Source organism: Rhynchophorus ferrugineus, unplaced genomic scaffold, assembly GCF_030347505.1.
Source record: "Rhynchophorus ferrugineus isolate W39M unplaced genomic scaffold, kcgeb_rfMv2 rfM3, whole genome shotgun sequence".
In the NCBI taxonomy this organism is placed as follows: Eukaryota; Metazoa; Arthropoda; class Insecta; order Coleoptera; family Curculionidae; genus Rhynchophorus; species Rhynchophorus ferrugineus.
This window is the reverse complement of record NW_027472582.1, coordinates 57,039,632-57,065,028: the sequence shown is the minus strand read 5'-3', so window position 1 is coordinate 57,065,028 and position 25,397 is coordinate 57,039,632. Positions and strand designations below refer to the sequence as shown.

The 25,397-nt window shown below is 31.2% G+C and overlaps 2 protein-coding genes across 2 annotated transcripts in view; both read left to right on the top strand.

Moving 5' to 3' along the window:
- Positions 1-7,473, top strand: part of LOC143194231 (facilitated trehalose transporter Tret1) — a 42,610-nt gene extending 35,137 nt beyond the window's left edge. Inside the window, exons 6-7 of the mRNA XM_076400871.1 lie at positions 4,221-4,385; positions 6,614-7,473. Coding sequence (XP_076256986.1) covers positions 4,221-4,385; positions 6,614-7,341 — 893 coding nt within the window. The 3' untranslated portion in view covers positions 7,342-7,473. The remainder of the gene's footprint in view (positions 1-4,220; positions 4,386-6,613) is intronic.
- The window catches only part of Schip1 (Schwannomin interacting protein 1), a 612,769-nt gene that overhangs the window by 131,748 nt on the left and 455,624 nt on the right, over positions 1-25,397 (top strand). The window contains exon 3 of the mRNA XM_076400854.1: positions 8,523-8,565. The gene's annotated coding sequence lies outside the window, so the exon portion shown is untranslated. The remainder of the gene's footprint in view (positions 1-8,522; positions 8,566-25,397) is intronic.

The following is a 25,397-nucleotide window of genomic DNA, read 5'->3' as shown; positions in this document are numbered from 1 at the left end:
GTACCAAATAGTTGGATGAAGTAGTATCCCTGTGTTAACGTCGAATTACAAGAAGTAAATAAAGTACTCATTTAGAGAAGAGACATCCAAAAATTGACATATGCAAATAAGCAATAATGGTTTTATTTAAATAGTAAATTTGCATGAAAAAATATGGAAGGTCATCGATCAGTTGATTCAATTTGAATTAAAAAAACGGAATCCTCCAATACTCCCCCAAGATTATAAAAATCAAATTATAATAATAAGGCAAGGATAAAAAATAAACGATTTCTGATGTTTTTCCTTAATTTCGGAATCCCATCGTTATTATATCGGGAGTGACTGTCTGATTTGCGGTTTTCATCTAATAATTCTAATGTTTTATGATGACTGGCAGGTCTATACTTAATGGAACGCCGATCAATAACCTTTCGCAAACTGAGCTCGTTCAGTTGTCTTTAAAAATCTGGTATCTTGATGATTTTAATAACAGTGCCAGGTTGGTTCACTGTTTCATGTCGTGACCGTATTTAATCGTTGCGTCGTTTCTAATTAAGTTTAATCATATATTAATTGAAATTGTAATAGGGATATGTAATTGTTATATGGCAGTGTATTTAGTTTACGTGAATACTTTATACGACAGTAAGGTGAAAAGTTATCGGTCTGACAATGACTAAGGTTTTTAATTAAAAATGGTTTTCAGAATTCCTTCATTGACTTCAACCTACTTAGTCCGGCGTTTCTCCAAATGTCAATATATGTTGGCCATCTCAACTTCTTTATTGGTTATGATGCGTTTGGGAATAGTTTATTTTGGCCTGAAACCTGGAAGTGGAATCCTGTTACGGATACTTTGTTGGAATCAATGAGGAATCAGTGAGGTGGACTAGTTATGTGGAGGCTGTCTCTAGGTTACCTACTACCCCCTACCCGATCAAATGATCCTAGCCACAAGTGCCAGGAAAGGGCATGCCATCGTTATTCGACGGGAAACGTCGAGACGATTGAGAGTAAGAGCACGATGGAGCGATGTAGGTTGCGATGGAATAATACCGCGAAGAGCCGAATAAGTTAATGGTACATCTATAATCCGAGAGACGAAGAGTGGAGGAATATCTCGTGTAGAGCTCGAATATAAAATCGTGAACTTGAGGGACATCTGTTCCTCTATGAATTTGATTATCCCTGGCGAACTAGAAGGAATCGATTATTCTCCTGAGAAGTTTGTTTTAAAAAACTTGAAGACATTCCACCTGATTAACGACGAACGACTGATCGAACCAAAGTCACAGGAGAAATTCACAGGAGACAGGCAGAATATAGGCCCGATTGATTAGCAGGAACACCGGATTGGCAATACCTTAACCTTTCTGGGGAGACTATCGGATCTGAGAAATCCACCTAAACTTCCGGTAAAAGAGAAGATCAATATAGGCGGCTTCTTCTGATCAAGACATTCCTGATTTTAAGACGCGAAATGCTCGGTGAAGAACGCTTCTTGTGGAAGAAGATGGCCTGGGTTTTATGTAGGTTTACATGCAACCTCTAGAAATGTAATCACTGGACCGTCCCATCGAATTATTTCTGTCGAAGTCTGTCTTGGATATGCAGTGCTGTTCTTGAATAAGCAAAGTGAGCAGTGTCGTCCACATAAAAAGCTGCCTCAACTTGGGGTGTCCTGATAATATCTGAATGGAAAATATTAAATAAAGCGTGTAGCAGGGGGTAACCTTGTGGAACTCCTACGTCGATGATTTTCCGGCTGAAGAAAGAATCTTTGATCTTCACCTGGAACGATCGTCCTGACAGAAGTAATTTCATAAGAATGATTAGGTTATCGGGTAGACCTAACCGAATGCATTTTGCTACTAAACCTTCGTCCCAAACCATGTCAAAGGCTTTGGTTTGGTCCAAGGCGACCGCTCCAAGTCTTTCACGTTAAAAGCACAGTTGATTTTTGCGGCCAGCCGAAAGACCTGATGAACGGCTGAATGTTTGACACGGAACCCGAATTGCTCATCTGGAATGATATTATTTGTCTTTGTAAAATCGTTGATAGCATGATGAATTGCTCTTTTAGCAAGCCTGAAGATGGAACTTAATAGGCTGATAGGCCTGTAGTCAGAAGGTAATGACTTTACTTGGGAATGGATGGGGGTGCCAAATAAGGGCAATAGAGGTGCTAGTCCAGTGAATCATAGTCTCAAAATTTTCGACAGGTGCATTTTGCTGGTGTAAAATATTTTTTTCTTCTTCAAGCTAGGCTTTTTAGTCTTTAGAAGGTAGAAATAATATTCGCTTTTAATTATTCTGTGTTTTTCCAGGTGATTCGTTAATATGATCTCCTTACCATCCCAAAACACTCTTGCTATGACTTTTGTTATGTTCTCGACTTTCAACCACTTCTTCGAACTGCTGTTTTATTTCTGGCATTTAGTATTGCACCTATGGCTCATCCACTGCCAAACCCATCCTGAAATTGTTCAAATATTGACGCGTAAGTTGTATTCATATTCGTACGACATTGTACTGTAGAAAACAAGTCATATAATACCGGAACTTTCATATATATTATCGACATGTGCACCCTTACAGGAAACAGAAATTTTAGCTGAATGGAACACAATTTCTATATCAGTCCAAATATGTTTTACCTCATCCTCGTATATGAAATAGGCTATTTATTTTTAAATAGTTTTAGAAGCTATAAAACAAATAGGTATACTAATATACATGGCTCATTAATTGATTTAAATGTTTCTTCGTAATCATTATTCATAATAGGCGTTTGCTATTTTCTAACAGAATTGATGTATTGTAAAGAATGTTCAGCTGTTAATTTGTTAACCTAACTTGTAACAGGAATTGTTATATGATAATAATTATGATAATAATTAATATAAATAATAATTGTTATATGTTAATTGCTACACACCTGGCTTAATAGTGGGTAGTGCATTTATGCATTTGTATTTTCATGCATACTCTCTTTTATCCTTTTTATCTTTGTTTCATCCTTAGGTAAATCTTAAAGATCAAAGAATTAGCTTTATTTGATGTTAATGTAAGTAGCGATCATTAAACAAACAATTGTCAACAATGTTATGTCTATAACATTTGTGTAATGATCTCAGCTTAGACACGTAGTCCAAAAGATCTCTTTTCTGAGGTCTCACTGTTGTCACTAGATCTGACTTAATTACTCATTTGTACTAATGTCTCGTATATATTTTGAAAATATGATACGTGTACGTCTTATCCTACCGATCGATGGCCTTTTAGAATTATTTTAGGATAGTTACTTTTGCTAAAATATCATTGTTTTCACACACAATATTAAATACCTTGTTTTCACTTCATTTTAAAATATTTTGTCATTTGTGTAACCTTTAGAGAGCGTATTTTTCCAATGTTCTATTTCTAATTATTCTTCTTTTTATAGATTCTTTCTTTATAGCTCGAATTTCTTGTTTTTAGAATATCTCTGACCCTTTTTGTCACATTTATTTCTTTGTGATCAAAATACAATATAATATGTATATATATATATATATATATATATATATATATATATATATATATATATATATATATAGTAATTTAATTTTATCTTGTATAATACGTTGTACTATAATATTGTGAACAAGAAATAATAATATATGATTATTTCTACACACAAATCCAAACTCTCAAGGAGGAATATTATTGATTATTTTGTGTTGTTTGCATAAATTTATTTCTCTCAAAAGACCGATATTATAAGTTGATAGCTCTCGGTTTCGTCATCACGATATTGCGTTACTGATTCTAGGTGAATTTTTCAATATATTAAAAAATACAATTTTGTTTTGGTCCGATTTATCGATAATATACTGAAATATTATCTATCCTTGAATGAAAAATATGTGTTAAACTTTTATCAAGACTTTAAAAGCTTATGTTTTCAATTTAAGGAACACCCATTTTGAGGTTTATATAGCCTATGAAGATTATGCCAATAATATAATATACAGTATTTCGTAAACCTACTGATATTTATAGCTAAAACTAGTTCTAGTAATTAAGGTATTATCTTTTTATAAGCAAGAGACATTTTCTATTGAATTTGTAATGAAATACTAAATTTGGAGCGTTATTAATTTTCCATATATAAAATACATATATAATACATATATTAACTACATGAATACTTTTGTTGTACATGAATACATAAGATATAATTGTTTTTGTTTTAGTATTCGGGTTTTTCATGCCAGAAACACCCATATTTCTCCTTTCGAAAGGCAAAACAAAAGAAGCCGAGGCGGCATTGATGAAGCTTCGCAAAAAGAAAGCCGTAGAAGTGCAGGATGAAATAAATGAAATTTTAACAGCTGTTAAAAAAGACGGCGATGGCCAAGGTAAGAAATGAAAAATGTTTTGTGGCGTTAATTAGTTTTGCTATTACATTATTGTTTCTAAATGATTATATAATTTTATAAAAAAAACACATTTTCTTTGTGACTTTTAGATTGTTATATATATCAGAGAAAAAATGTTGTACAAGAAATGGTATCGACAGTTGCAATATTATTATTCTCATTAGGTGCGGCCATATCAAACACTAACGTCAATCTGTTTTAATTATCATAATTAAATTGTCAGTATTTACCTTTCAATTTGTTGAAATTCACATAGTTGCTTGCAGGAGTTGAAACGAATTATTTTTAACAGTCAAAATCAAGTTACTGTCCATTTATTTAAATATCTTAACATAAACATATGAAATGACGTGGGACATCACTAATATTCGACCTTGAAAAGTCTGTCGCTGTCTGCTATACATATAAAAGAATTATATAAGTATTGCCGAACTTGAAATTAAGTATTTACCAATTTTCTCATATTGATGACATTTTTTTATGGTGTTTTAAATATAACGGCTATCGCAGCAAAGTATAATTTAGTTAGGAAGTTTTGGGCACTGCTTGTATATGTGTTAATAATATAGTTCCTATTATAATATAGTTAATAATAATAGTTCTTCGTTGGGATAGAAAGATCAATAAATATATATGAGATATCTTCTGTTTAATTTTTTAACTCTTCTTCGATATATAAGGACAGTTATTTCAGTACTACAGCACTCACAGTTTAAGAACTCAACAATGTAATACATTAGTACGTTCCGTAGGATTTTGCTAACTAAAAACTTAATAAAATATTACTTGCCGTACATATCTAAGACAACCCATCAGTCTTTACTTAGTCTCTATACAAATAATGTTCAAGTATTAGTTAACACGGCTGTTTTTTCTTAAACATACTTCATTTCACTACAAGATCAAATAGTTTGGTTTCAGGTTCTGTAGTGTTTGAGTATTATCCAGTCGTCTTAATACGATATTAACCTGATATTTGTTTCAATTCTGTTTGCTTCACTCTCCTCATGCCTCTTTGAAGCTCTTTTGATTTCCTGAGTGATGGTTGGTACCTGAAGATCTCGAGGTAACTAAAAATTCTTATAGGGTGCGTCTACGATATTATTTAGTATCTTGTTTTGAGAAAAATGTACTTTATTTTATAATTTTCGTAGAAGTTAACTGGATGCCATAGGTTCGTATCGAAATCATTTTAGAATTTTCTTGTACTATAATTTGTGGACTATTTGACGTACAATTTGACTATTAAAGTACAATTTGACTATCGGTTTGATAGATTCTTTTCTCGATGAAGTTTCGGTTAAATTTTGATGATAAATGAAATATTTAAATCACGTTGAGTTATTGGTTCTTCTCTTGATGTATATGATGCTCCACAAAATTATTAAACATTGTAATATTTCCTTAAATAATAATGCGAGAAGACTATAATATTGTTGTATAATTTTATGTTTATTTTATAATACGAATTGGTGATGGACGATATCAATACTGCAATGTCTCCATAGTTAGTGATTTGAGGTCGTCTCCATTCCAAATAATAATCTATTTATTGTACCAATACTTTATTTCTAACTGTTTTATTTAAAAATGCAACTGAAGCACCGAAAATCCTAGACCCTTAAATAATTGGATTAAATATAATATTCCAAATTGGTAGTTTGGCAGTGTACCATTATATTTGAAAATTATTATCAGCAAACATTTCATTCTCATGAATATTACCAGAAATGAGTCAACTCCTAAATGACCGCAAGCAGACTGTTCGAATTTTTATCAACGAACATCATCAAGGAACATATGTTCAGTTATATACTAGTTACTAGATGCGAAACATTCTAGCGATTCTTTAAATATTTTTATAGTTTTGTTAAATAAAGAATTAATTTTAACAAGAGCGAATATTTATTCAAGGCCACAATATACGTATATATTTAGTTACTATACTGACTATTGACTTGTATATTTCTGTTAAATAAGATATTTAATAGTGAATCTAATACATGACCTTCATTACACAATATTTGCATTTATAATTACTAGATATTGTAAAATTATTATAATTTATTAAATGCTTGGTCAAACGGTACCTCATAGTTGCTAAGCAAATAAAATAAATTATTTTATATTACTAAACATTGCAGATTATTTATTATATATTGAAAAATTATATTAAGGAATTAATTATCAATACTATTTATTTTTAGGTGGATTTAAAGAGCTTTGGAGATCGGAGTCGGCAAAAAGGGCTTTGATAATATGTATCGGATTGGTCCTGTTGCAGGAACTATCAGGAATACATCCGATGATGGCATATCTGAAACCGATCTTTCAGGCCAGTGGTACTACCATTTCCCCGGATGTATCAACGGTGATTTTCGGCATATCGCAGATCACCTCGAACTTCGTAACAGCACTGGTCGTTGAGAAAATCGGAAGAAGAATATTATATATTGTCTCCGCTATAGGATGCGGAATAGCTTGTGCCATTTTAGGCACATACTTTTTCCTGCAAACAAAACAAGTAGACTTGGAGTCTGTCTATTGGTTACCATTAACCTGTATGGTAGCTTATATGATATTTTTCAGCATGGGTTTAGGACCTTTGGCTTGGTCCATTGTCGGTGAGATATTCCCCTCGAACGTCAAAGGTATTGGATCCGGATTGACTGTATGCGTCTCTTTCACCGCATCTTTTCTGGTGCTCTTTATGTTTCCCATTGTATCCGAAGCGGCCAGTATGTCAGCTCCATTTTGGATGTACACCGTAGTTACTGTTCTAGGTCTCATTTTCGTTTACTACATGGTACCTGAAACTAGAGGAATGACCTTGGCGGAGATTCAAGAAACATTGAAAAATATGGGCAATAAAACAAAGAAAATGGAAAATCCAAATCCTGCGTCCAATAATTTAGAAAATGTAACACATTTCTGATAATGTGATCTGAATATTTTCATGTCATGCTATCTTAATAAAGTAACGTGTTCGAATGATTGCCATTAATAATATTTATTAGTTAAATTGTACATATAATAAATTATAAGTGAATAAAATTACAATAAGAAATAGTTGTGTTTAACTTATTACAACAAACAAAATCAAGGAATTCAATACTTTTTAGAAAACTTAACACCAACTGATGCAACGGAATTTTCTCTGTGGAAAGTAACAAAAAAGATTAAAAAACCTCAACAACATAATCCACCCATTAAAATTGACAACAATACCTGGGCTAAGAATGATAAAGATAAAGCCTAAGTTTTAACTCTCTTTAATTACTTAAGAACAGTATTTTCCGTACCCGTCTGAAATATCCGCAACAGAAGAAAATAACATAGTTGACTTTCTTAACACTCCGTTTCAAATGGATCTGCCACCTGAGAAATTTACTGTTAAGGAAGTAAAACAAACAATAGCTATAGAGATCAATGCTAAAAATGCTCCTGGTTTTGACCTAATTACTAGAAGAATTTAAAAGAGCTCTCAGGAAAGTGCATCAAATTAATAACATTCATATTAAATGCTATGCTAAGATTTAATTACTTTCCTGGCACTCGGAAAATGGATGAAACCATTCAGATTCTTAAACATGGGAAAAAATGAGAAGACGTCTCTTCTTATGGTTCTATAAGACTGTTACCTGTAATCCCTAAACTTTTTGCAAAAATATACATTAAGAGACTCAAAATAATCGCAGAAGAGAGAAATGTTATTCATGTATTCATGTGAGGATACATGAAACCGCCCAATACACCAAATTCACGTTAATATAAATTATTATTATATGGATAAGTTATTTTTTAAAATGGATTCACGGACCTATTAATACTTCCATGGGGTGTTAGTTATAAACAATTGTTCTAGTCTAGTGACTCTCTTAATATCAATCAAATCAATCATCAATAAAAGAATATCTCAAAGGCCATCTAATCAGCTTGGTAATTGGTGTTATTGTTCAAGATTATTTTTGGTCAGAATGAACAGTCTTTTTTAGGTACTATAACAAATAGTACTTGGGAGACCTAGCTTGAAATTCTTTACATGTAAAAATAATTAAATTGACTTTTTTAGTTTAATAACTCCATCCTTTGTTTAGACTTTGCATTTGTTTCCAGGTTACATTCCGTCTGTGAGAGGAGTTCAGTGATTCCGTGAACAGTAAGTTAAATAACGTTAATTATTTTAATAATGTCTTTGGTCTCTTCAATCATAAATCTGCACATTTGTATAATACCCTATAATAAGTCCATTACAAACGTGTCAATTGAAATTTTTACAGAATTGTTTCATTGCTCATTAACAGTAGCTGTACTGAGCCCGTTCGAATTCTTTTCCAAGAGTCTGCGTTGGATGGACCGTCGTGTTCATTTTATGACAAACTTTTCCGAAATATTATTACTAAGATTTTACGTTAATAAGAAATACTCTGCAAGTTAACAGGCTCAAATTAAAGAGCGATATTAGAAAGTTGTAATTGTTACTTCTTTGTGGACGTCCTCTAAATATTTTCGAGCAATATACATTTTAAACTATATTAATAGTGATATAGGTCAATTGCATTGTGATGAAATATATTAGATAGATAAATAAAACTTCCAAAAAAACTTTAACACTGTCTGTTCTTAGGCGGACAATGGTAATATTTATATTTATAATGTATTAACTTTTTTATAATCTATATATAAAAACGAGACTTACTTATATGTTAACTAAATAAAATTTATGGTAGGGTAACTGTTAAATTGCTTAAAAATTAAGCAATAATATTTTTAATATTTCCTTTTAACTAACACTACATTTGTTTACTAGTTAGGATGGCACAATAAGTAAAGAAGCAATGAACTTAAATATATATTTGAGATGAAATATATTTGAATGTAAATATGCTTGACAGATCGATTTCTAAGCTAAAAAATCCCAACTCTAGATTTTCATGGATATCGTCCATATCGATAGAATTCCTAGTTTAGTACTAAAAAATATCTGTTGCTGAGATTGATGTAAATAGTGAAGAGTGACGGTTAGTTGTAGGTTAGTCTTGAGTTGGAATCTCGTCGGGTATTTATGTAAATCTGTGTTTGTGTTGCTGGTAAATGTTATTTACCATATACATATTTCAAATAAATATAGCAGGAACAATTATTTCAACCATTTTAGTAATAATACTAGGTAAAAACTGAACGTCTTCTGCGATGGCCTCTAAGTCAGTCAGTGGGTTTAATGTCGATGACTATTAATTTGAATCAACATTGAGTACTAGATTCAGTGCCGTTAGCAAAACAAAACAAAAATTTGAAATTTTACTAATATCGTTATATAAATGTTGTAACATTTGAAAACGAGAAGGGAAAGTTAGATTACTCTTAGATAAATAAGAAAATTTAACAATATATCATGCAACAAGATGAATTGTGCTAGTGTTATCTCTGAAATACGATGTAAGTATACATATATTTCATATACCTACAATACTGACAATACTGACCTCGACCGTGTTTAAGAAAAAAAAACTACTGATTTATAAATAATTAGTTTCTAAAATTTCATTTCAATTAATATTTCATTTTATTTATTTTTATATCACTTATGGGAAGCTGCTCTTATCTCTGTTTCGTATTGTTTCTTAATTTCACCTCTTATTTCTTTCAACCTACATGACTTATTGTTTGTTTTAATATCATTCAAATTAAAAATTAACTAAAATCGAATGACTTCGTCATAAAAACCCTTACGGATTGTACTTAACGTGTCTTTATACGAGATGCTGTAAAATATTTTTTTAAATGACAATGGTTGGCTTATTATTTCAAATTTCATGGAAACTCACTTAAAATACTTTTCTGAAATTGAATTCAAATGTTCCCAGAAATTAGAAAATAATGCTGGGTAACTTTTAAATACCTTTTCCGTTCTTGTTTATTAATAATGCATTGATTTTTTTATAACAATATTATTCAGAATTTTAGTACTTGTTTGTTTGTTTGGTCTTTGTTAAAGATATGCCATTACATTTAATTAATATTTTTAATAATATATTTAGCTTTCATTACATAATATTGGTATCTATAATGTAATTAGATAGATTAAATAGATATTGTAACATAATAATAAGTATTATAAGGAAATAATATAATAATAATAATAAAAAGGAAAATCAATTAAAATTCATTATTTTGTTTTACTATAAATTGTAAAATATCCAACGATTCTGAATGTTATCATGACTGGAATGAATGAATAATTATATATGTAGTGTTTATATCACTATACTGGTTTATAGTGTACTTATATTTATATTACTATATGTAATAATTGGGGCAATTTCCTAAGTGTTAACAATATCTGAACTGCGATAAATTTTAAAACCACCTAAATATAATTGAAAACAAAAGGAAAACTTTGGTAATTTTGATAGAGTTAGACGAGTTTAATAAATATTACTCAAAATCTAGATAAATGCCATTATGACTTCATCTTAATTAGTATATAAAGAAAACTAGATTGAAATAATTACGTCAAATTATTTTTACTGCATAGATATAATTAGATGGCAACAACAAAATGCTGGAGTTATTTTATCCAGGAAGCCAGTTAACAAGTGTAGCAAATGTGGCCGATATTCGTTTACCCCTGAAACCCCAGTGGAATATCTGATATCATTCGCACTATTCCACGTGTCGAAAGGGTATTATCGTAGACCTTTCGCTTGTTCCTGTTATGGGGCTTGTCAGAAATTTAACGACAGTTGACTTGAATAAAGCGCGTGGGCTTTATATATATATAAAACCCGGTAGTTATATGGAAATGTCTCCTTTATATCTAAAATTGTATAAGACATAACACAAAAAGTAAATAGTATAATTTCTTATATGTATTATATTAATATATTAATAGTTCTATGGATTTTAATCTTTCTTTGAACCTTCTTTGAATATTCAGCTAGTTAATTTTAAATAAAATATTATAAATTTATATAATATTATATAATATTTTAAATAGTTTTGATGACTCATTAGTCAATCATTATTGAGACTAGAAATATTATTCTTTGTTATATTTTGGAGACTCTTTTTAAACAAATAGAGTTTATCTCGACTGGGCTTGCTGTTTAATGCGGGCTCTGAACCATGGTTTTCGGTATTTAGTTTACCGACTGACGAGTGACCAATTTGGAGATCATCCAGACCTACATCCGGTACTACCCAGCCAGATCTTGCACTCTTTTCTAAAGATAATCAAAAATGTTAAATAATCGCAAACATAAATATACGACTATGCCCCAATGGGATTCAAACCCGTAACTATCGCAACAGACTTTTTCTGAATTTTTATGTTAACTTTTAATTTCTTTAAACTTCTCTATTTCAATCATTTTGAGCTCAGAAAATAGCAAAAAAATCATACATTGTTAAATCTATGTGTGTAAGCTGGAAGTTTTAGCCAATACTGAAGAGCTTCCGTAGCTATGTGGAACGATATTTTATCATGACTCCTTTTCTTGATTTATTAGTGAACACAGTAGGCAAATTATTTTCATCACACTATATAATGGTAGTTGTTTACTTCCTTATCTTTGAATTAATTGAAGGCCATCAATACCGTACATCTTTTCTTCTTTCTTCTGAAGCTCTGAATCTTGTTAATGTTGATGTTATTTGACCGTGACATGTTTAATGTTAGTACTGCTAGTTTGGACATTTGAATGTACATGTAAGAGTACATGTTCAGCCGAAGCGAGTACACCACCTTTGAATGTGTTTTTAATTTCTAAAATCTACATAAAAGTCCCTCATTCTTATTTTAGGCCAAACAAATCCATTTTGGCCACAATTTGTATCACATGCTATTTTTGTGTTATAAACATTAATACTTATTTGAAGTATCTTTTTCCAGAACGTTATGATATACTCGATCTTTGGATTTCTCCTTCAGAAGTTGAATATGAGACATTTTTATCCAATATAGCTTTAGAATATATTTGTGCAGAATTGGTTGGTACATTTAAAAATTACACCCTAGTACAATATCATATATTATTCTGAGTTTGATGTTTAATTCATAATATTAATCTTTCATATGCATTAACATAAGTATGATAAGTTTTCTACTACCTATAGTTTAATTCGTTATAGAAATGTACAGCTTTCTAAATATAACATGAGATGTGAATTTTAACTCTAAGAACGCACATTGTATTGCAAATGATTCAAAAAGATGACAGGAGAAGATTTGATTTTTTTGCAAATATAGATGATCGAAGCAGAAAATCTTTTTTTTATATTCTATAACCATCTTTTAGGAAGTTGGCAATACTAATAAAAGATTACTTGTCTTTAATCTTTACTTTACTGGGTTTTACAATATTTAAAGCAAATACTGTAGAAATCGATTATTATTATAAAATATCAGTTGAAATAATCTTTTTTGAATGTTATCTTACATATATGGTACATTTTAACATATTTTAAAAGTATTATTTACATATTAAGATGTGTTTTGTTTCTAGTTTATGGACTTAAAAGAGTGTCATTTCACCGAAGAAAGGGGCACATATCATCATAAGTGCTTTTTTAAAGAATTCATTTACTAACGTCACTAAAATTTCCAGAAAAGTCTTAACAACCTTTAAAATTACCTTTAATAACAGCCCTTCAGCAAGAACAATTATTCTTTTTTCTATTTTTTCATCAGACATCAAATTATTGTGATTTCGAACATCTAAATATCTTAATAAGCAAAGAAAACAGTTGATTCTTGTTATTCTCAAATATTTTTAATCTATGTTGGGATGAAATTCTCACATATATCGGGTGGTTCTTTCACAGCTGTATATACCTTCTAATAAAGCGGAAACGCGGATTTGTTTTCTCTGCAGAAAATAAATAATATAACTTTACTTAACCATAATATTCTTAATCGTTTTTTAATCAGACTTCTCATAACTCTCTAATAATTTTTAAAATAATTCTTTCACATCATTCATCACATTCACTCATTTTACGTTTTAATATCACTTCAAATGTAAAAAACATTCACTTAACTTTAACGAACACTATCGCTTATTTTATTTTATCGATTAAAACAAAACCTTTATCCCCAGGGAGTTTGGATCTTCGTATGTTATTGTCGGCCAGCTAAACTCTTAGTTTGTTTATATATTTTGTGGAACCGATTTGACGGCTATTTAAGGTTGCTTGATTTGGGTTTTTGCATCTTTGATTGGATTTTTATTTGTAGTGGATATTACACAAACACGTTAGGCCTAAAAATTTTTCCTCGAAGTAAGCTTTAACCGTGACAAATTTCACCACTCCAGATGCCTCCATTTTCTTCAATAAGGAAGACAACATTTTCACCAAGCCCATTGATATGTAACAGGTCAATTGAAAAGTCACCGGCCTACTATAGTAAAACACATTTTTTTACAAAATTAGTTTTTCTTAATCAACATAATTCCCTTCAAGGGTGATACACTAATTATAGCGACCCTCCAACTTTTTGATACCATTTTTGTAGTACGATTTGTCCTTTGCTTCAAAATAGGCATCAGTTTCGTCGATCACCTCTTCATTCGGCGAAAATTTCTTCCCAGCTAGCATTCTTTTCAGATCTGAGAATAAATAGTCGCTGGGAGCCAGATCTGGAGAATACGGTGTATGAGGAAGCAATTCGAATTCATGAATTTTTGTCATCGTTTTCATTAGCATGGTGCATTGTCTTGGTGAAACACTTTCTTTTTCTTCAAATGCGGCCGTTTTTTGCTGATTTTGTCTTTCAAACGGTGCAGTAATGCTATATAATAGTCGCTGTTGATGGTCCTTCTTCATCCCAAAATACAGACGCCGTAACCTTGCCAGCCGACTGTTGCGTTTTCCCACGCTTTGAAGTGGGTTCATTGTGTGCAGACTTCGGGGTCAAATGATGGAGCCATGTTTCATCTATTGTCACATATCGGCGCAAAAACTCAGGTTTATTACGCTTGATCACCTTCAAACACTGCTCCGAATTATCAACTCTTCGTTATTTTTCAGCAAAAGTGAACTCCCGCGGCACCCACTTTGCACAGAGCTTTCTCATATCCAAATATTCGTGAATGATATAATGTACACGTTTAACTAATATCGTTAGAGTGTCTGGTATTTCATTCAGTTTTTATTTACGGTTATTTAAAATCATTTTGTGGATTTTTTAAATGTTTTCGTCGGTTACAACTTCTTTTGGGCTTCCACTGCATTCGCCGTCTTCGGTACTCATTTCACCACGTCGAAACTTAGCATACCAACCCTTGAAGGAAGTTTTTGCTTCAACTGTATTTTTCCTTCAAAAAGCAGTATTTTATCACGCGAAATTCAATTTTATTAATTTTTTTTTTCACAATAATAAAAGTTGCTTCACTCAAAATGCTGTAATTCACAAACTAGTCATCCGAGAGCTGTAAAATTTATACACGCATCTTTTGAAGGTTAGAGCTAACTGAAGAACGTATGGAACATATATAATTCTAGTAGCTCATCTATGTGTCAGGCTGTAGACTTTCCAATTGACTTGTTAGATAATAAACATTTTGTTTTTTTATTAAGAAATATTTAGTATTCTTTTGTAATTTCGTATACAAATTGTACTTTTACCTGTGGCTGTAATTACGAATATTTTCTTAATAAAAAAATGTCTTTCTAGAGATGGTAACATAAAACAAGACGGTGGGTAATAAATATAGGCCCGTGTGACCCGGGAGAACAAACGTAGTTTGCGCGAAGAGATAAAATAAATAGGATAAAACAAAAGAACGCGTCGCCGTTTGCTTTTTGTTTACTGTTACGATTTTTGTGGGATCACGGGGCGAACGACTTAGCAGAAAATACTGCCAGATCTGCAGGATCATCGCGTTTCTTATTAGATGTGCGTCCTGCGAAGGTGTTCCCGCTTCTAACTTACGACCCGAACATGATTCTGGAAAAATGTTTCTTTTTGGTCGTGTGTCTATTGCGTTTTTGTTTGTTTTGTTTTTTTTCTCGTATCCATTTCGGTGTTTTATGTTCGGCCACAACTTTATTATGTTGATGGACGAAGAACTCTCGTTTGGTATTATGGATTGGTTCGTTATAAATCCTATGAAATATGTATGACCGGTATTATTTTTTCGGTGAGTTTTTTCGACCTAAAAATATTTCGTTGTTTCGGATAATTCCTGTAATTTCGATACTGTGATAATATAATTTTCGATACATTTTTATCACTTCTTTATATATAAACCATTTTATTTTCGGTTATTTGAGTAAATCGCTAGGTTATAGAAAATAATACAGTGTCTAAACATGTTTTTGTGCTTTTATATATACGTAAAATAAATTTAGTGAGTTTCTTATTTATTTTTTGCAGTCAGTTCAATTTTTTCTTCAAAATATATTATTTTTCTTTTTTTAGTGCTAGATATTTACTCAATAAATTAGGCAGTTATTTTTGTAATATTACGATGGGTAGTCCAAATAAAGGTGCAGCTCTTTTGAGGAAAATTATTATAAAGATTATTATAGATCAAAAATATGTGAAATCATTGTACGTGCCTTTGAAATTTGAGTGTTTCCCGCGATTTTGCCCCTTCCTCTCAATATATCCTGATTTGGTTCCAATGGGACCACTTTGGAAGTGCGCTCTTTCGAATAAAAAATGAATTTTGAAAATCGGCCAAAATTGACCGAAAAATCGGCGAACATAAATTTAGAAAGATATATACAGCCGAACATAGAACTTACCCCTTTTTCGAAGTCGGTTGAAAAGGACACTAGTATTTTTCTATATATTTTAAAGTAGCCTTTTTACCAACTAGGGTTAATCTGGACTGGGCCTACTGCCTAACATGAGGTCCGAACCACGGTCCTCGGAACTATCCAGGTAGCCTGGTTACTGGCGTGACTGGAATCATTTTTCTTGTGGAGTCTTGCCTTGCACTCTTGCTTTTTATTGAATAATTAAAATTATAAATTTAGCACCATGCCCCAACAGGACTCGAAACCGCGGCTATCGTAACAATATGTGGCCTGTCCGATAACTTTGACCCCTACGCAGACTAAAGCCGATACTAGTATTGTAAGATGGACAAACCCGAAAATTATAAAAATTAGGATAAAAATTAGGATATATAGAATTCAGAAATATCCATTGCTAAATGATTTTTTTCAGTACGCTGAACTGCCAAATACTTCAGATATGATAAAATGATGTTTTGAAGATATTTAATTACAGTTTAATGAAGTAAGAAGAAATTAATTAAGAATGAAGAAAGAAGAATGAATTCTTCTTTTGATATTGCGATTATCATAATATATAGTAATATATAATGACTGAATATCATAGAAAAATGGAAATAAAATTCAAACTTTGATAGCCGAAGTAGAACAGTTCGTATGACTGGAACTTGCTGTTGTCAAGAATTCTCTTAATTCTAATAAATAAGATTAATTATTTCTCATGTTATAACTGTGACTGTCCTTCGGGTATATTACACGTGTTATTAATTTTATTAAACATTTTAACAAAATACTGGAATTAACTGATAATAAAAAAACTAATGGACACGGTTACGTATCGAAAATGACTCTTATATATATCTCGACTATTTGGTCCCACTGCACAAGGTTATTAATTTTCAGATTACATTTTAAAGTAAAATTTAATCTCTAAAGGGCATCAAACCAACTAATATCCAACATTATTGCTGTAAAATCAAATCAATTTAAGTAACAAAGGGAATCTTTAATTAATGAAATAATATTTCCATTATATAGTGATCCATATAATTTGTTAACTAGATCTGCCGTCATAGTTATAGCAGATTAATTCCTTTTGCAATATACGAGGGCAGTTCGATGAGTACTTAGCCTCACCGTCCGATGGCGCCGCTATTACAAGAGAAATTTACTATGGTATAGTACATTCTTCTAGGCTGCTACTGTTAAAATTTCAGCCGAATTGGACTCGCAGTTCTGTTTTGACTGCGTGTGGAAGCGGGAGTGTCGGCGGATTTTAGAAAAATGAAAAAAGAGCAATATTGGTCGGTGATTGACAGAAATTGGCCACACCCAGGTGTCTTGGAAACGGCTACCATGGAGGATAATGTTATAATGTCATGTGACAAAAAGCGATCTCAATCATGATCTCGTTTTGGCGGACCGCCTATTGAACGTGCGAGAGATAGCTGAGACAATACGTATCTCAAAAGACTGCGTGGGTCATGTCCCTCATGATATTTTGGGCATGACAAAGCTGTCTGCGTAATGGGTGCTACGTTTACTCCCTCCGGACATCAAGCGCAACTGTGAGACCACTTCAGATCAGTATTTGACGTCTTTTGAGTGCAATCTGAAGGAGTTTCTGCATCGCTTCGTGACGAATTGAATTCACTGGTATACACCAAAGAGAAATAAACAATCGAAACAGTGGTTTTCATTCAACAAATGTGCTCCGAAGGAGGCGATGACTTTCCTATCAATCGGAAAGGTGATGGCCACCGTTTCGTGGGAATCACAAGGTGTAATCTACATCGACTAACCCGAGAATGGCAGGATAGGCTCATACGGCTGTGCTGTTCCGAATTATTGGGCCGATTAGAGGGCAAATTGCAGAAAAAAAGGCGTCATTTGGCCGAAGAAGAAAATTGTGCCTTTCTATATAATATCTTGATAAATAAATCGTCACTTTTCCTAAATTATTTCATCGTCAGTCATTTTACTACGTATGTGAATTGGACACTGGCGTGAATTAGTTAAATAATCATTAGTCCACCGTACAGGCACGGTAAAATATGCTTTTGCTGAAAATTGTTTGGTATATAGGTTGGGAGTTTGTAAGATATAAGGCATTCCAAATTGTATACATATTTTAGTTCTTTCTTAGTTTTAGAATTTAAGTAATTTAAGTCAACGTCAAGATACAACAATAAAGAAAACAACTGCCAAGGCGTTTTACCACAACAACTGATTAAAATAACTGAAGACTAAATGATCAATTAATATAATTAAACTTGTTATACGCTTAAAATTAAATTATATATTTAAATTAAATAAACAATAAAATAGATCTACATGTAGTTCCGCTTGACATTTAGCCAATCTTCTAAGCACTAGTATTTTATTAATTATAATTAATGCCTGAGCTTTAAAGAAGATTACGTTAAGCTTATTTTGAAAATGTACTTTTGTAGTGTTTCAGGAAACAGAACGTTGTATTTGTTCTTTCTAATAAGTAAAGTAAATGCGATTACAATCGGACAAAACGCTGCAGAAAATTTATAGTAAAACTAGTCTTTACTCTTAAGTTTCTATTTAATTTTTTATATGTTTTTTTTTAATTTACTATTTATGTAATTCTAATTAAATATGTCATTAAATTATAACTTTCTTGAGTTTAAAAATCAATTTTCCATTTATCAAATTTCCACTATTATTGAGAAATATTAGTACAATATATGTTTATTAGAATATATTTTTTTCATACCTCCCGCCGTTATAGTAAATGTTTAACTTTCTTCCCTATTATTATGGACGAAAGTATGTACTTCCGACCGGGGTATGAAAAAAATATATTATAAAAATATATAATCCAGATAAAATAAACAGTACGTTATCATGTAATCCATCCACGGACGAGGAAGATGTTATACGAAATTTTGATGCAGAAGCTCGATTGATAATAAATACAGATACGTTGCCGAAGAAGTCTATTGATGTCGGGGGAAAGCATCAAAAACATGCTCATCAAAATTTAAAGTTAAATTAATAACGTACTTTCGACCGGCTAGGGAAAAAAATCGTATACACCACACGAGCCAAAAGTTGAAAATTCAACTTTCGGCCTTTGTGGTGTAATAGACTATTTCATAATTTGCTATAAATTTTTCTTATTTTTCTTGGCAATATGGTGATACCGGGTTGAAAGAATGATGTTGGTTTAGGGCGATAAGTAACATCTGGGCCACATTGCGTTAACCTGAACAAATTCAGAAGACGCTATGTCGAGCCCAAACAGTACAAAAATAAGTAAAATTACAAACTAATCAAATCTAATTTGTTACTCCAATCGACTTCAAAGTGATCAGTTGGTAGTAGTTAAAATATTGTAAATAGATAAATAGGTTTAGCTAGGTATTAAGCTAAATTGTGTGTATATAGTATATTATAAAATACGTGTAGTAGATAGGTTAAATATGGTTTTTGTTCATTTTTATTTAGTTATTAGAACGACTATTATGTACATATTTTATTTTAAAACTTTTTTGTGTTGAAAATCTAAGTTTGATTGTATTTTACTTTTTAGTGAATTCCTTATTATATATTTCTTGAAGTCGGTTAAATTTTTTTTCAAATATTTTATATTGATTAGTACTTGAAATTTGTTGTAATTTTTTTAAATAATTCGCTTGAAACCCATGAAACAAAATCAAAATACATTTTCTCCTGTGATGGTTATACTATACCTCAAATATTTTGGTATGTTCTACTCAACAGTTATATATTCAAACTGTTTTTTTCTGGCGCAAAGGTCTATTTTTTATAGTCAACAAAAATAAAACCATATTGTGTTTTCGAGTACACCAGTGGTCTACAAAAAAGGCTAATATTTCTGCAAGAGGGACCCCGACCACACGTTACACATTATATATTGCAGGAGTTGAATGATTTGGGTTACAAAACTTATTCGCCCTATTTATCAATTACGTCAACCACCCTTACCATTTCTTTGTTTCTATGCCATGAATATTTTAAAGGCCTTTACGATTGTGCGATTTCGTAATAATAGAACTAGTAATACTAGGCATAAGGATTCGAACTTTTTATTTAATATGCTGGATAATATAGGTCGAATATTTAATAAAATTGTTGTTTTGCTTATTAAAATAATTGTTTACAATTATTATTAATACATTTAGTTTTTAAAGTTTTTGTGTTGTTATTACCGTTAGTATAATTTTTATTTATGTTATAATAAAAGTAATTTTCCCTAAAGGGTTATTGAATTTTACCGGTGGGAATATAAATCGTGAATTGTTTTATGTTATAAAATAATATCAAAATAATGCTACCAAATTTTACAGTACTTCTTCCATTTTTCTCAAACTTGTAAAATATATAAAATAATATAAGGTCATGATGGTGTGATCATATAGCAATGAAAGTTCATTTTAACCTAAACTAACTATACCTAAGTGTTAAAAAGATTACATTACATTTTTAAAGACAATCCTCACTTCAGTTCTAATAAAGTTCTTATATTATAAAAGTTCGATTAATCATAAGCCAGGATTATTAAGGACAACTTCTCTTTAACAAACTAATTATTATTTATTCTATTATGCTTTTTTGTTGGCGTTAATTACGAGCTAGAGTGGGTTAAGGCCCTAAACAGCGTGAAGTTGTTTGTAGCTACTTTTGTAATGGTCTGCAGTGATTTTTCTAACCACTTTATTTGATGTGCTAAAGTAAATTAAATTGCACTATATTTTAGGTATACTTTATTTTGCATGGAGTTGATATTTAGATATTACTTTATATCCTCCCATGTTTGTGATATTTCGCAATTTCTGAATATAAATTTTAGTGAGTGCTGCTGATCTAGGAGTGTCTACTTTAATCCATACTTTCGGATCTATTCATGGGATATACATTGGCTATTAAATGTTGATTACTTATGATCAGTTCAAAATATGATATAATAAGCCTTTTATAAAAAATATGTATTATTTAATATAATATATTGTCTAATATATAATCGTCAAAATTGAAGTTTTAGATTTACTCTTAGGAAGTTTGTGTTACACGTAACGTACGACGTACCATGTTATGCCCTAGCACCAATAATACTGGACGTGCAATGTGATCAAGGGTAGTAAAGGCACGAGATTCTACCATTAGATGGAAAAAGCTAGAAGCAAACACGCTAGATACGCTATCACCAAGAGCCAGCAGGAACCACTATTGGTGGCGTTTATGTATGCCTCAGATTGTCAGTAAACCTGATATAACAGATCAATTGAGAAGTTCCCGGCCTACCATAGTAAAACACAATTTTTTGGCAAAATTAGTCTTTCTATTCAACACCATTCTCTTCACTGGTGATACACTGATATAGACCAACATTTCGATACCATTTTTGCAGTACGATTTGTCATTTACTTCAAAATCACCTCTTCATTCGACGAAAATTTCTTCCTAGCGAGCATTCTTTTGAGATCTGAAAACAGAAACTAATTGCTCGGGGGCCAGATCTGGAGAATACGGTAGATGAGGAAGCAATTCGAAGCCCAATTATGGATTTTTGCCATCGTTTTCACTGACTGGTGGCACGGTTCATTATCTTGGTGAAGCAGCAGTTTTTTTCTTTAAATGCGGCCGTTTTTCGGCAATTTCGACTTTCAAATGGTCCAATAACGCTATATAATAGTTGCTGTTGATGGTTCTTGCTTTTTCAAGGTAGTCAATGAATTATTCCATGCGCATCCCAAAATAGAGACGCCATAAACTTGTCAGCCGACTGTTTCGTTTTCTCACGCTTTGGAGCGGGTTCATCGTGTGTAGTCCAGTGTATCACCCTTGGAGGGAATTATGTTGAATAAAAAAGCTAATTTTGCCAAAAAAATGTGTAGGCCAGGGACTTTTCAATTGATCTGTTATGTCGATCAATAGTCGATCATAACGACGAAAACTGACGAGAAATATGTAAAGATTGATTTGATTGATTACGTTTTCTGCTAATCCCTACCGTTCAGTAATCAAGATTACAATGGTTTAATTTGATGATAAGATCATAGAGATATCATAAGATTATAAGATATAGGTATGAATTACTATAGCGATCGATATAGCATAATAAAAAGTGAAAAACTACGTTTTAAGTAAATGGTAGATAATATATTGGCTCACCATACATGTACCATCTCCATTGTCGTTAAATATCTAGTTATTGATTTTCCCTTTCGTTTTAAGGAAACCCCACATTGAAAATCGTTTTCCTGAATAGACGAACGGCCTGGCACAAAACAGGATCGAGCGGTCTCGTCACAATGCATCATTCTTCCATTCATTTTCCACGACGGTCTATTGTGATTAATGTATCGTTATTAAGCATCGAAAATAACTCACCGTACCAAATCAGGTGCTAAATTTGGATTTATGGCCTTGTTAACAGGCAATTGGATAAAAATACTTGGTGGCGCTTTTGCATAGGCAAATATGCTTGTAATTTATTTATATGTATAGAAACAATTCGCCGTTTAACGCTGGCATTTTATCAGCCTACAATATATAGACAATCACTTCCTAAACTTTACCATCATCTATATTAGTGTTAATTTGTTTTAGTTTTGAATATACATGTTTTTGTTTGATACGTCTGAAATTAATGTGAAAATTGCCAATTTTAGATATTTAAGGTTTTCTCGAATATTATATATAACATATAACAATTATTTGATTTTTTATTAAACCAACATACATTATAACATGTGTGTTAACTCTTTAAATTATTAACTATTAAATCTTAAATTAGCGGAAATAATCAAATATTAATCAATCAAAAGATATTACATTATCTATAGTCTATTAAAGTTTTTTTGTACATACGTCATCAAGATGTTTAATGTATTGCTTGTCACAATTTTAGTTTTAGAATGAGACAATATTTTCCTTCGCATTTTATTTTGGTTATAAGGAGACACAATGCTGTCTGATTACTTCGAACTCGTAATCGAATGACAAAATTCTTGAAAGCAATAGTGATAAGAAGTTATAACTCTAATCTATAAACCCTTCTGGCTATATAATTAACTGTAGTTTATAGATGTACTATAATGTTAAAATAAATAATATTTTAGTTCAATTATTTTATTTAGATTAGAATTTTGTTGTATATCAAAACCAAACTGAACCAAAACTCAGAGTTGATGCGGCAATATAGCGGCGTTTTAATGTCACATATTTAGATGACGTATGTACATAATAACTTTGAACAGACTATATATTTAACCTGCCTCTCAACAAGTCTCCAGTCTAATATATAGGTGACGCCACCTTATAACCCCTTAAGTAGTAGTCAACCTAAACTGCCAAAATTTTATGACAAAATGACAATTTTGTCTTTGGTTTTAGTAAAATAACTGTTGTCACTTATAAAACTATACAGCGTGTGACAACTACATGAAGTTAGATCAAGTTAATCAGTTGCACATTGAATTTCTGATGTACCTACCGTATAATTCTGATCTAGCCCCTAGTGACTATTAGCTGTACGTAGGCTGTAAAAATGAGAGAAATTCGATCTTGATGAATAATGCTGGATCTCTTCCGAAAGTTCTTTTTTTAATGCTTTTAAAATAGTAAACAAAACCGAAATAAATAGAAAAGTAGTCTACAAATTAATTATAAAATTGATAAATGTAATAAAAAATCAATGTAACATATAACTAGTATAAAATTATTGATACCTAATATAATAAATAAATAGAATCATTGATATGAAGTTTATACATTTGAATATATGAGCAGACGTAGAATGAATACAGATAAAAAGTAAAGATGAATACTAAACTATAAAATAATAAAAATAAGACTCTTCGATCTCAAACAAAAGGCGGAGAAAATTAAAAAATTGTAATCGCAAAACGTAGTGATATTAGCAAAAAATAGAAGAAAAATGAAATAAATAAACAAAGATTCAAGAACAAATGTAATGTGATGACCAACCCTACACTAGAAACTATTGTGGGAGTGTCAGTAACTGTAGTTTAAGTCCTATAATGTTGCAATAAATTATATGTGATAACGTTATTTTTGTTTCATTATTTTATTTACGTTAAAATTTTGTTATATGTGATAGCCAGTAAATTTTGATAATGTGAATTCACCGTTGTTTTGGAAGTATTATAGTCAGGTGTTTGTGAGTAGAACTCTTGCGCATAAAAAATCCATCGGGTTTCTTGAATTATTTTACAGTATTTATTGCTTTTAACTATCAAATTGGCGGGCTTTGAAAAATTTTGACCAGAAACATAAGCGTAGTCATATAAAGTTTATATAAATAAGTGCTTTATTTCCCATAATATATTTCTCTCTCTAATCTTTGTATTTCTGTAGAACTTGCGCTATAATTTATATCCAGCCACTAGTAACTACTTGATCCATATCGATAGCGGTATTTAAGTTCTTGGCCTAAATGTAAACAACATTTCAGCAACGTGATAATACTAGTTGCTATGATTTAAATAGTTTATTGTAATATTAGAGGGCTATATATTATTAATATTTATATAACTAATATAATTGCACAATTAGTTGCACTTGAAGTTAATAGATATGGTTACATTTCTTTTGTTGTATATATTGATACAGAAATATATTTACCGAAACTTCTGTCTGCTCCTTTACATCTTTCAAGGTTTTCGAACGGGATACATTGGCCTATTTTCCAGTCTTGGCGTCATTGAATGGTAAATCGATACCACACGCTCTTGGCAAATTCTTTGCGTAGTTCAAATATGGTTCGATGAATGGATTATATTTACGGATGAGTAATTTTTTCCAAGTGGAGACTATAAAAGAACGAATAGAACAATTAAAAGCAGATCAATAGTAACTACTATATGAAAAAAAATATGGTTCATTGGGATTTTATTTCATGATTGTATAAAAATGAAATTAACGAGTAAAAAATTAGTAATTAAATCTATAGGGATGAAAACATATGCTTTTAATTTACTTGAAACGATTTTATTTTTAGAAAAAGTATGTACGATTTGTTGAATCAACTGTATACCAACTGTTACGATTTAAAATAGGCGTTAATGCACCAAAGGCATGATATAAATGTATTACTGCTATCGCTAACTGCCACCTCTTAATAGACTACTGTGATATTTAGTGCAAGCTTTGTTATTTGTATTTTATAGCCATTGGTAGTAGACAATCTCTTTCTAGACAAATATTTTTTTTGTATAAAATATC